The following is a 12424-nucleotide window of genomic DNA, read 5'->3' as shown; positions in this document are numbered from 1 at the left end:
CTAAATCAAGATTATTTTAAAATCTCTAACATACAAGACCATGAGGGTCTACTCTGTCACAAATGGTTTCACAGGAATCACTTCTTTATTTAAAATGAGGTATAGCCTGAAAACTTCTCCTGAAACAACCAGTCTTAACCTACAGTTAAACTACTGCAGGCAAATGACAATGCAGTTTATTTCTGTACAAAATAAATAAAGGGAAACCTTCCTTTCTTTACCAAAACACATATCTCAGGATCTATGGCTTGTGAACTATAATAATGCGTACATCTGTTTTACACCTATCAAAAATAACAAAGGTAAATCTGAATCCATTATGTGATGGGAGGAGTTGAAATAGATTTGATGTCATTTCCTCGATCTTGTTCTCAACAGTTTGCTTTGGTAGCAGTCTGTAGTGCTCATTTCCTCTATTGTCATTATAATGAATCAATATGATTAGTGTTATCATCGCCCTGTCGTTCTTAATGCTCTGGACTCCAGGTACTATTTATCTATACATAAACTTAATTATCTTTATATAAATCTAGAAATAAACTTATGATTATAATTTTTAAACGTAAAGCATTTTTGACACCTGATATTTAAATAATCTTTTAAATAACCTTTTATTTTTTTGCTGTCCTTCAGTTTTAGCCGAAGACAGTGGAGTCACTCAAATCCCCAGTGTCTCCTGGCATCTGAAAGGAAAATCTGTTGAAATAAAATGCAGTCATAATAAAGGTGGCACTTATTATCAGATGTACTGGTACAGACAGCGGCAAGGAGAGAGTATGGAGCTCATCGTGTTCACAAAAACCAGTGGTGATCCAGAGTTTGGCTCTGTTGATCAAAATAAATTTTCCACCATTAAAGAAATTGCCCAAAATGGATCATTAACTGTGAAGGATCTAGACACAGAGGACAGCGCTGTATATTTCTGTGCAGTAAGAGAACACAGTGTTACAGAGCTACCACACTGCTGAACAAAAACTCCTGCACAGATGTTACTGCTGTAACTAATACAACACATAGAGGGAGCCCTTGGTGTAATAAAGTGAATAATATGCACAATAAAATAAATCTGTTTTCTTTAAGCACATGATATGATTATAAATCTATTAGCTTAGCCCTATACATGATGATCATTATTAAGAATTGTGTGAATTTATGATGTTAGAACACACAGTGTAATGCAACTTTTGCGACATTTTCTCTACTTTTCTCAGTTGCATTTAGTGAACGTCATTATTTGCATAGTAATCTAATCATGGATTATGCCATACATTTAAAGCTTCTCAAACTGATCATAAATATGTATATTTAATAATTTGTCACAAGGGAATAAAATAAATGAGAAAAAACAATGAATGGATGAAATGTTCATGCCAAGCAAAAATAGAACTCATTCACAATGCAGCATAATGAAGGAGTTTTGAAACCATTCCTTCATTTTATGACGGTTCTTCTTAAAATAAAAAAAAAATCAGTAAATAACAAAATCACTCTTAGTGATCATAGGAGCAGAAAATATGTTATTGTGCCAGCGGTGAGCGAGCAGAGGGCGGAGCCTGACAGAACGACCGGTAAGAAACACCTGCAGCTAATGAGACTAATTAGTGCGGGGTCGCCAATAAAGAGCAGCGAGACACCAGCCTCAAAGAGAGACAGGCGACAGTTCACCAAGCAGAGCTTTCTTTATTCACTTTTATTTTTACTCTCTCGCTTTCCTATTCAGTGCTCACGCTGGTCTCACCCACAGTCTCGCGGTGTTACACCAGATTCTGTGACCATTGTATGTTGTGACCATAGAGGGCGCTGTTGCTAAAATGCAGCTTAAAATAGATGTCCTTTGAAGACAGGTGACCCACAAATGATTAACATTCGGAACAAACAAAGCCTTGTTTTCCATATAAGTGCATGTAAAGAATGTATAATACTAAGTTGCTTGGATTGTAAAGAAAGTTTACAGTAGCAGCAGCAAAAGACCTGAAACTAAATGACTAGTATGCATACCTTAAGCTCACCCAATAATGAATCAGTAATTAATGCAACATTTACTTTATTTAATTTCACTATTCCACTGATTCAATTTGTTTGTTTCTCATTGAAATCTTTAAAGATGGAGCCAGTATATTAGCAGACTAGTTAAAGTTTTTGATGGTGGTATTGATTCATAAAAAGAGACACTAAAAGAACTTTACTTCTTCTGTGATCTGCCATGGAGGTAATGTTACACATCTATTATATACTGTTTAGTTCACACAGAATAAATCCAGTTATTCTTCTGCTGCCAACAATGTTTGCTAATCACCTCCTTACCTAATTACCACTATACAAATATATTTAGATCTTTAAGTTCAAGTTAATTTCTATAGCACTTTCCATAATGGACATTGTGTCAAAGCAACTTTACAGAACTTAAGAATTTATGTGAATTATGTGTCTTTTATCGCTGTTGAGCAAGCCTGGGGCGACTGGGGCAATAGAAAAATCCTTAGATGAATTAAGAAGAAACCTTGAGAGGAACCAGACTTAGAATGGGGGGGGACCTATTCTCATTTGGGATATAAAGAGTGTGATTATACATCTTAGAACAATACAAAACACTGGAGTGTAGGAACTACCATGAATACTGATGTGTGCGTGATTATGCGTAATGTCCTTTCTATAGTATTATAAAGTCAGTTGACTTTGTGGAAGCAGGAGCTTCTAAGAAACTAATAAAATAGCTTAACAAGCTAACATATTTACTTTACTCACTTCATTTCAAGCCATGAAGTCATGCTGCGGTATTAACAATCTGACAGCAATCGCTTCAAGCTTCTTGAATATTATAATTTAGATTATTTCTTTGCGGTATTGACACACAGTGTCTCAAATCTCCTGGTCCCTTGCAACAAAGCATAACTCGGGATCTCAGATGTGTCCACAAATAGTACAAACAGCTGTTTATACACCTGCAACAGCTGTTTAATTTTTGCAGGAAAAGTACATTTTGTATTAATTGGACTGCATTTCTGCAAATGTAATAAGAGCAACAGCAACCATACATTCATACAGAATGCAGCAGATGGAAGGAGGAGTTACAATGGTTGAACTTCATCCCCTCCATCTGATCCTCAACAGGATGCATTTGTAGCAGTCTGTGATCTCTTTTTATGAATCAGCATGATTAGTGTTATCATCCTGTCTTTCCTTCTTCTCTGCACTTCAGGTACCATTTGTCTGTAAAGTGATAACTTTTAATGGGTTCAGTTTGCAAATATGCATAATTTATATTGAAACTATCTTACTTATTTACTATTCTTCAGTTTTAGCCAAAGACAGTGGAGTCACCCAAATCCCCAGTGTCTCCTGGCATCTGAAAGGAGAATCTGCTGAAATGAAGTGCAGTCATAATAAAGATTTTAGCTATAATCAGATGTACTGGTACAGACAGCGGCAAGGAGAGAGTATGGAGCTCATCGTGTTCACAAGGACCACTGGTGATCCAGAGTTTGGCTCTGTTGATCAAAAGAAATTTTCCACCATTAAAGAAATTGCCCAAAATGGATCATTAACTGTGAAGGATCTAGACACAGAGGACAGCGCTGTATATTTCTGTGCAGTAAGAGAACACAGTGTTACAGAGCTACTGCACTGCTGAACAAAAACACCTGCACAGATGTTACTGCTGTAACTAATACAACACATAGAGGGAGCCCTTAGTGTAATAAAGTGAATAATATGCACAATAAAATAAATCTGTTTTCTTGAAGCACATGATATGATTATAAATCTAAAAGCTTAGCCCTATACATGATGATCATTTTTAACAAGAATTGTCTGAATTTATGATGCTGGAGAGTTTACAGTGTAATGCAACTTTTACATATGGAGTTGTGCAATGAAAATAAAAATACAAAAAAAAAATTATCTTGCTTTCTGTCTTACTATGTGTGAAGTACATGTTTAACACATTGTACCTATGAACCTAGCGAATGTACCTATATCAATACCTGTACCATTGGTTTTCATTTATCTGCGATGACTGTTTTATCAAGTTATTTATTTATTTTTTGTTTGTTAGCTAATTCACACCAATAAATACTAAAAACCACCAGAAAAAAGTCATTTGCAGGATATAACAAGCAGTAAGTTGCAGAGCATAACTTTATACTTTTATTTAACTACTAAACAAGACACTCTGAGGAACTCACTGTGGAGATTTCTATCTTCTATTCAATGTAAACATAATTCAAAGTAACATTGACTTCCCATAATCAAGCAACCTTTGCAGCTATTTACAGTTTAAAACTACTCAATATATGATCTTTTTTGTTTAATCAGTATTTAATGCATTGCAGAAATCATGCTCTGCAACTTCAAAGTAGAAAACTGTGCATAGAGTAATTGGTGTTAATATTATTTTTACAGGCTGACCCTCTGTAGCCCGTGATGTGCACTAGACTCCAGCTGACTAAATCAAGATTATTTTAAAATCTCTAACATACAAGACCATGAGGGTCTACTCTGTCACAAATGGTTTCACAGGAATCACTTCTTTATTTAAAATGAGGTATAGCCTGAAAACTTCTCCTGAAACAACCAGTCTTAACCTACAGTTAAACTACTGCAGGCAAATGACAATGCAGTTTATTTCTGTACAAAATAAATAAAGGGAAACCTTCCTTTCTTTACCAAAACACATATCTCAGGATCTATGGCTTGTGAACTATAATAATGCGTACATCTGTTTTACACCTATCAAAAATAACAAAGGTAAATCTGAATCCATTATGTGATGGGAGGAGTTGAAATAGATTTGATGTCATTTCCTCGATCTTGTTCTCAACAGTTTGCTTTGGTAGCAGTCTGTAGTGCTCATTTCCTCTATTGTCATTATAATGAATCAATATGATTAGTGTTATCATCGCCCTGTCGTTCTTAATGCTCTGGACTCCAGGTACTATTTATCTATACATAAACTTAATTATCTTTATATAAATCTAGAAATAAACTTATGATTATAATTTTTAAACGTAAAGCATTTTTGACACCTGATATTTAAATAATCTTTTAAATAACCTTTATTTTTTGCTGTCCTTCAGTTTTAGCCGAAGACAGTGGAGTCACTCAAATCCCCAGTGTCTCCTGGCATCTGAAAGGAAAATCTGTTGAAATAAAATGCAGTCATAATAAAGGTGGCACTTATTATCAGATGTACTGGTACAGACAGCGGCAAGGAGAGAGTATGGAGCTCATCGTGTTCACAAAAACCAGTGGTGATCCAGAGTTTGGCTCTGTTGATCAAAATAAATTTTCCACCATTAAAGAAATTGCCCAAAATGGATCATTAACTGTGAAGGATCTAGACACAGAGGACAGCTGTATATTTCTGTGCAGTAAGAGAACACAGTGTTACAGAGCTACCACACTGCTGAACAAAACACCTGCACAGATGTTACTGCTGTAACTAATACAACACATAGAGGGAGCCCTTGGTGTAATAAAGTGAATAATATGCACAATAAAATAAATCTGTTTTCTTTAAGCACATGATATGATTATAAATCTATTAGCTTAGCCCTATACATGATGATCATTATTAAGAATTGTGTGAATTTATGATGTTAGAACACACAGTGTAATGCAACTTTTATGACATTTTCTCTACTTTTCTCAGTTGCATTTAGTGAACGTCATTATTTGCATAGTAATCTAATCATGGATTATGCCATACATTTAAAGCTTCTCAAACTGATCATAAATATGTATATTTAATAATTTGTCACAAGGAATAAAATAAATGAGAAAAACAATGAATGGATGAAATGTTCATGCCAAGCAAAAATAGAACTCATTCACAATGCAGCATAATGAAGGAGTTTTGAAACCATTCCATCATTTTATGACGGTTCTTCTTAAAATAAAAAAAAAATCAGTAAATAACAAAATCACTCTTAGTGATCATAGGAGCAGAAAATATGTTATTGTGCCAGCGGTGAGCGAGCAGAGGGCGGAGCCTGACAGAACGACCGGTAAGAAACACCTGCAGCTAATGAGACTAATTAGTGCGGGGTCGCCAATAAAGAGCAGCGAGATACCAGCCTCAAAGAGAGACAGGCGACAGTTCACCAAGCAGAGCTTTCTTTATTCACTTTTATTTTTACTCTCTCGCTTTCCTATTCAGTGCTCACGCCGGGTCTCACCCACAGTCTCGCGGTGTTACACCAGATTCTGTGACCATTGTATGTTGTGACCATAGAGGGCGCTGTTGCTAAAATGCAGCTTAAAATAGATGTCCTTTGAAGACAGGTGACCCACAAATGATTAACATTCGGAACAAACAAAGCCTTGTTTTCCATATAAGTGCATGTAAAGAATGTATAATACTAAGTTGCTTGGATTGTAAAGAAAGTTTACAGTAGCAGCAGCAAAAGACCTGAAACTAAATGACTAGTATGCATACCTTAAGCTCACCCAATAATGAATCAGTAATTAATGCAACATTTACTTTATTTAATTTCACTATTCCATTGATTCAATTTGTTTGTTTCTCATTGAAATCTTTAAAGATGGAGCCAGTATATTAGCAGACTAGTTAAAGTTTTTGATGGTCGTATTGATTCATAAAAAGAGACACTAAAAGAACTTTACTTCTTCTGTGATCTGCCATGGAGGTAATGTTACACATCTATTATATACTGTTTAGTTCACACAGAATAAATCCAGTTATTCCTCTGCTGCCAACAATGTTTGCTAATCACCTCCTTACCTAATTACCACTATACAAATATATTTAGATCTTTAAGTTCAAGTTAATTTCTATAGCACTTTCCATAATGGATATTGTGTCAAAGCAACTTTACAGAACTTAAGAATTTATGTGAATTAGGTGTCTTTTATCGCTGTTGAGCAAGCCTGGGGCGACTGGGGCAATAGAAAAATCCTTAGATGAATTAAGAAGAAACCTTGAGAGGAACCAGACTTAGAATGGGGGGGGACCTATTCTCATTTGGGATATAAAGAGTGTGATTATACATCTTAGAACAATACAAAACACTGGAGTGTAGGAACTACCATGAATACTGATGTGTGCGTGATTATGCGTAATGTCCTTTCTATAGTATTATAAAGTCAGTTGACTTTGTGGAAGCAGGAGCTTCTAAGAAACGAATAAAATAGCTTAACAAGCTAACATATTTACTTTACTCACTTCATTTCAAGCCATGAAGTCATGCTGCGGTATTAACAATCTGACAGCAATTGCTTCAAGCTTCTTGAATATTATAATTTAGATTATTTCTTTGCGGTATTGACACACAGTGTCTCAAATCTCCTGGTCCCTTGCAACAAAGCATAACTCGGGATCTCAGATGTGTCCACAAATAGTACAAACAGCTGTTTATACACCTGCAACAGCTGTTTAATTTTTGCAGGAAAAGTACATTTTGTATTAATTGGACTGCATTTCTGCAAATGTAATAAGAGCAACAGCAACCATACATTCATACAGAATGCAGCAGATGGAAGGAGGAGTTACAATGGTTGAACTTCATCCCCTCCATCTGATCCTCAACAGGATGCATTTGTAGCAGTCTGTGATCTCTTTTTATGAATCAGCATGATTAGTGTTATCATCCTGTCTTTCTTGCTTCTCTGCACTTCAGGTACCATTTGTCTGTAAAGTGATAACTTTTAATGGGTTCAGTTTGCAAATATGCATAATTTATATTGAAACTATCTTACTTATTTACTATTCTTCAGTTTTAGCCAAAGACAGTGGAGTCACCCAAATCCCCAGTGTCTCCTGGCATCTGAAAGGAGAATCTGCTGAAATGAAGTGCAGTCATAATAAAGATGCTGGCTATAATCAGATGTACTGGTACAGACAGCGTCAAGGAGAGAGTATGGAGCTCATCGTGTTCACAAGGACCACTGGTGATCCGGAGTTTGGCTCTGTTGATCAAAATAAATTTTTAACCGTTAAAAAAATTGCCCAAAATGGATCTTTAACTGTGAAGGATGTGGATACAGGGGACAGCGCTGTATATTTCTGTGCAGTAAGAGAACACAGTGTTACAGAGCTACTGCACTGCTGAACAAAAACACCTGCACAGATGTTAATGCTGTAACTAATACAACATATAGAGGGAGCCCTTAGTGTAATAAAGTAAATAATGTGCACAAAGAAATGAATCTGGTTCGTTGCAGTAACTCATAAAACACACAGATGGAGTCCTCTTGTTTGGAATGATGTGAATGATGTGCTCAATGATGTGTATTATTTAGTTTAAAAAAATTAATCATTTTTTTTGTTTTTAACAGAATAAAAATCTCTACCCTTCTCTTGGCTTCCACAGTACAATTCTGTAATGGAGTTAAAACATCGTTTACAGAAAAAATCATTACCATTCTTTTATTTTCACAAGCTCTGTTATTTACTTTTCTTAAACTTGAAAAAACTCACGTGTGTTCACATGTGGGGTACATTTAGACTGTTAAGTAAATCCAATATTAGCTCTCCTTACACCACAGAGTCATCCACTATTTCTCTATTGTTATTAAATTAAATGCATATCTTCTTGATATAACTTGTTACGATGATGCAGTTCTAAACAAAGAATGATCACAGCATGTGGATATATATCTGGTATATAGATGGTGCTATCGTTTCATTTATGTATTTAAATGGGTGGATTTGGTATTTTTATACTCATGGTGTATGATATTTGAAACAATTCAAAGTATTGGGTGAGATCATTGTGTGCATCTATATAATAACATCATATCTTGTAGCACTTATCACCTATTGCTATACCAGATCCTGTACTGAACTTTAAAGAACTTGATAGTCTTAATTAAGCAGTTTAAATTAATAAATATGATCAGATTTTGCTTTAAATTCTTTATCAGTGTGTGCTTCCTCTCAGGTAATTTTTTTTTACCATATAATATGTGGTTACATATACTTTACTACCTCTAAATGCATGCAGTATTTGAAGAATTTACTCTGTGTGATAGATAAATACTGCTTTATTAATGTGACTTGGCTAATATATCTGTGTCTAACCTTTTTTTTAGGTCCTTCAATTTGCGAAGATGTACATCAAAGTCCTGTTGAAGTTCAGTGTCTGCCTGATGAGAATGTAACTCTAACCTGCAAACACAGCATTTCTAGCTATTATACAATACTGTGGTATAAAAGAACACCTGTAGATACTACCCTGGAGCTGATCGCCTACATTTCTAATACCAGTCCATATTATGAGGGAAATTATGAAGGTAATTTTACAGTTAGTGGAAATGGGAGATCATCAGCTTCTTTACAAATTCCCAAAGCAACACAAGTGTTGCACAGTGCCGTGTACTTCTGTGCAGCTTATTAAACACAGTGCCACATATATCCTTTATTCAAGACAAAAACCTGTCTTTTATTAAACGTGCTGAAACATGCACCTGTTTAACCACATTAGAAGTCACAATAAACACCAAACTGTTGTCTTTATGCCAATATTAAACCACTCTTAAAAAATTCTAACACTCTTTCTTTTTCATTTAACCAAAAAATAATTACATGAAACCTTACATGACAGGAAAATGGAGAAACATGGAGGGAAATGGAGAACACAGCATGGCATGGCATCTAGTTATAATAAAAATACATCACAGTATATTGCATTGTAAACTGCATAATACATATAAAAAATAAATCTAGTATTTCCTTTTACCAGTTAGCAGTTTTTAATTTAAAACACTTCTTAATGTTTGCTCGCTCTCTCTCTCTCTCTCTCTCTCTCTCTCTCTCTCTTGCACTCTCTCTCAAGCTCACATTACTTATTCTGACAGAAATGACTTAAATTGACTTAAAATATAATAATAAATTATTATGGATTATTATTACAATTGTGCAAGTTTTATGGTTATTATTATTAAAAGAGATGGATTTTTGAACTATTAAACAGAACCTTTGATGCAAAATGTGCATGTGTTTTTTTGTATGGGCAGGAGATATCTTCGAAATGCTGAATTATCTGTTGGCCCACCTCAGACTACAATCTACAGTATATCAGTATATACAGTTATGATATACAGTATGTTTGGTCATAAAGGTGGAATAACTGCAAGTCACACAATTTTTGTATGCTGTTATATGTACTATAATACATTTAATACAATTAAATCTTGAAATTTAATAAATGTAATGGAACATTTTACTTTACTTTAATTTCAGATGTATGCTTCAGTGCAAGAGTCAGCTAATAAATAAAAACAAACAAATCAACTTGAAATCTTTCGGCTTCTCCCATTAGGGGTCGCCACAGCGGACCATCCGCATGTTTGATTTGGCACATGTTTAAAAAAAAATTAATAAATAAAGGAAGATTTCAAATTCAGCATGTGACAAAAATAGCTGAAATAATGGTGATGTCATTTCCTCCAGTTAAACCTTAACAGGATACACTATACAGCTCTGTACAGTAAGATACTGTAGCAGTCAGTGGTGCTCTTCTTTTCTTCTGCCAACAGCATTAATATGTTCAGGTTTATAATCAGTCTGATTTTCCTGATTTCCTGCAATTGAGGTATGCAATCATTTACAAACTGAATATGACTTATGAGTTTAAATGAGGCCATCATTTTAATTCATTTGTTGTCCTTTAGTTTTAGCTGAAGACAGTGGAGTTACACAAATCCCCAGTGTCAGCTGGCAACGTAAAGGAGAATCTGCTGAATTGAAGTGCAGTCACAATAAAGGTGCTAGCTATTATCAGATGTACTGGTACAGACAGCAACCAGGGAAAAGTATGGAGTTCATCGTGTACACAACCACAGGGAGTAAACCAGACTTTGGCTCAGCTGATCAAAATAAATTTTCGACTGTTAAAGAAACTGTTGCAAATGGATCCTTAACTGTGAAGGACGTGGATACAGGGGACAGCGCTGTATATTTCTGTGCAGTAGGAAGCACAGTGTTACAGAGCTACTGCACTGCTATACAAAAACACCTGCACTCATGTAACTGTGGGGACATACAGAGGGAGTCTTTATGTCAAAAAAATAAAATAATGATTTATATAAGCAAATACAGGAATCTACAAATCTTTCCTGTTTTCAGAATATATGCTGTGGGACAAACAATCTGACAAACAGTTAAAGCTTCTCGGATATCTAAATAGAAATTTCCCATATTCTGAAGAATCCGTGAAATAATGAGAATCATATTATTGACAATTTGCAGCCAGGTGACAGTGAAGTTTATTTCTGTGCAGTGAGATTAGACACAGTGCTGAGACTCGCTGATCTGTGACCTCCTAAAACCTCCTCCTTCAGAGCAGCACACATTACTGATATTTATTATCTTTTACAGTAAATTATAATATTTTTTAAATTACAGTACAGTATATTCAATTAAATTGTCATAAGCCATGAACATTGTAAACCCTGCTCCTCCCTTTCACATTATATTTGATATAATTAGCCACTGTACTTCAATATATTTTGTTAAGATTCTTAATTGCACATAAACACATTTCTTCTACAATAGAAACTTTACACTTAATCTTGTCCTTTTTTTAATTCCATAATTAAATTATATAGTTGACATAATGGCAGTTGGCTAATGACAGAAATGTTTATTTTCAAATCTTTACTACTACTACTACTACTACTACTACTACTGTTACTACTACTACTACTACTACTACTACTGTTACTACTACTACTACTACTACTACTACTACTACTACTACTACTACTACTACTACTACTACTACTACTACTACTACTACTACTACTACTACTACTACTACTACTACTACTACTACTACTACTACTACTACTACTACTACTACTACTACTACTACTACTACTACTACTACTACTACTACTACTACTACTACTACTACTACTACTACTACTACTACTACTACTACTACTACTACTACTACTACTACTACTACTACTACTACTACTACTACTACTACTACTACTACTACTACTACTACTACTACTACTACTACTACTACTACTACTACTACTACTACTACTACTACTACTACTACTACTACTACTACTACTACTACTACTACTACTACTACTACTACTACTACTACTACTACTACTACTACTACTACTACTACTACTACTACTACTACTACTACTACTACTACTACTACTACTACTACTACTACTACTACTACTACTACTACTACTACTACTACTACTACTACTACTACTACTACTACTACTACTACTACTACTACTACTACTACTACTACTACTACTACTACTACTACTACTACTACTACTACTACTACTACTACTACTACTACTACTACTACTACTACTACTACTACTACTACTACTACTACTACTACTACTACTACTACTACTACTACTACTACTACTACTACTACTACTACTACTACTACTACTACTACTACTACTACTACTA

General features: G+C 34.7%; 4 gene segments (V, D, J or C); all 4 read left to right on the top strand.

The window, feature by feature from the left end:
- Nucleotides 1–408: 408 nt before the first annotated feature.
- On the top strand, nt 409–968 carry LOC124389581. The segment is given in 2 exon segments: nt 409–486; nt 634–968. Coding segments are annotated over 2 exon segments (384 nt in total).
- Nucleotides 969–3133: 2165 nt separating this feature from the next.
- Nucleotides 3134–3631, top strand: LOC124389580. The segment is given in 2 exon segments: nt 3134–3199; nt 3297–3631. Coding segments are annotated over 2 exon segments (381 nt in total).
- A 1221-nt stretch (nt 3632–4852) lies between these two features.
- Nucleotides 4853–5440, top strand: LOC124389578. The segment is given in 2 exon segments: nt 4853–4930; nt 5076–5440. Coding segments are annotated over 2 exon segments (414 nt in total).
- A 2126-nt stretch (nt 5441–7566) lies between these two features.
- On the top strand, nt 7567–8069 carry LOC124389577. The segment is given in 2 exon segments: nt 7567–7637; nt 7735–8069. Coding segments are annotated over 2 exon segments (381 nt in total).
- Nucleotides 8070–12424: the final 4355 nt, after the last annotated feature.

The sequence above is a fragment of the Silurus meridionalis genome, chromosome 8 (genome assembly GCF_014805685.1).
Source record: "Silurus meridionalis isolate SWU-2019-XX chromosome 8, ASM1480568v1, whole genome shotgun sequence".
Lineage (NCBI taxonomy): Eukaryota > Metazoa > Chordata > Actinopteri > Siluriformes > Siluridae > Silurus > Silurus meridionalis.
The sequence above is the reverse complement of the archived record's forward strand: the minus strand, read 5'-3'. Positions and strand labels throughout refer to the sequence as shown.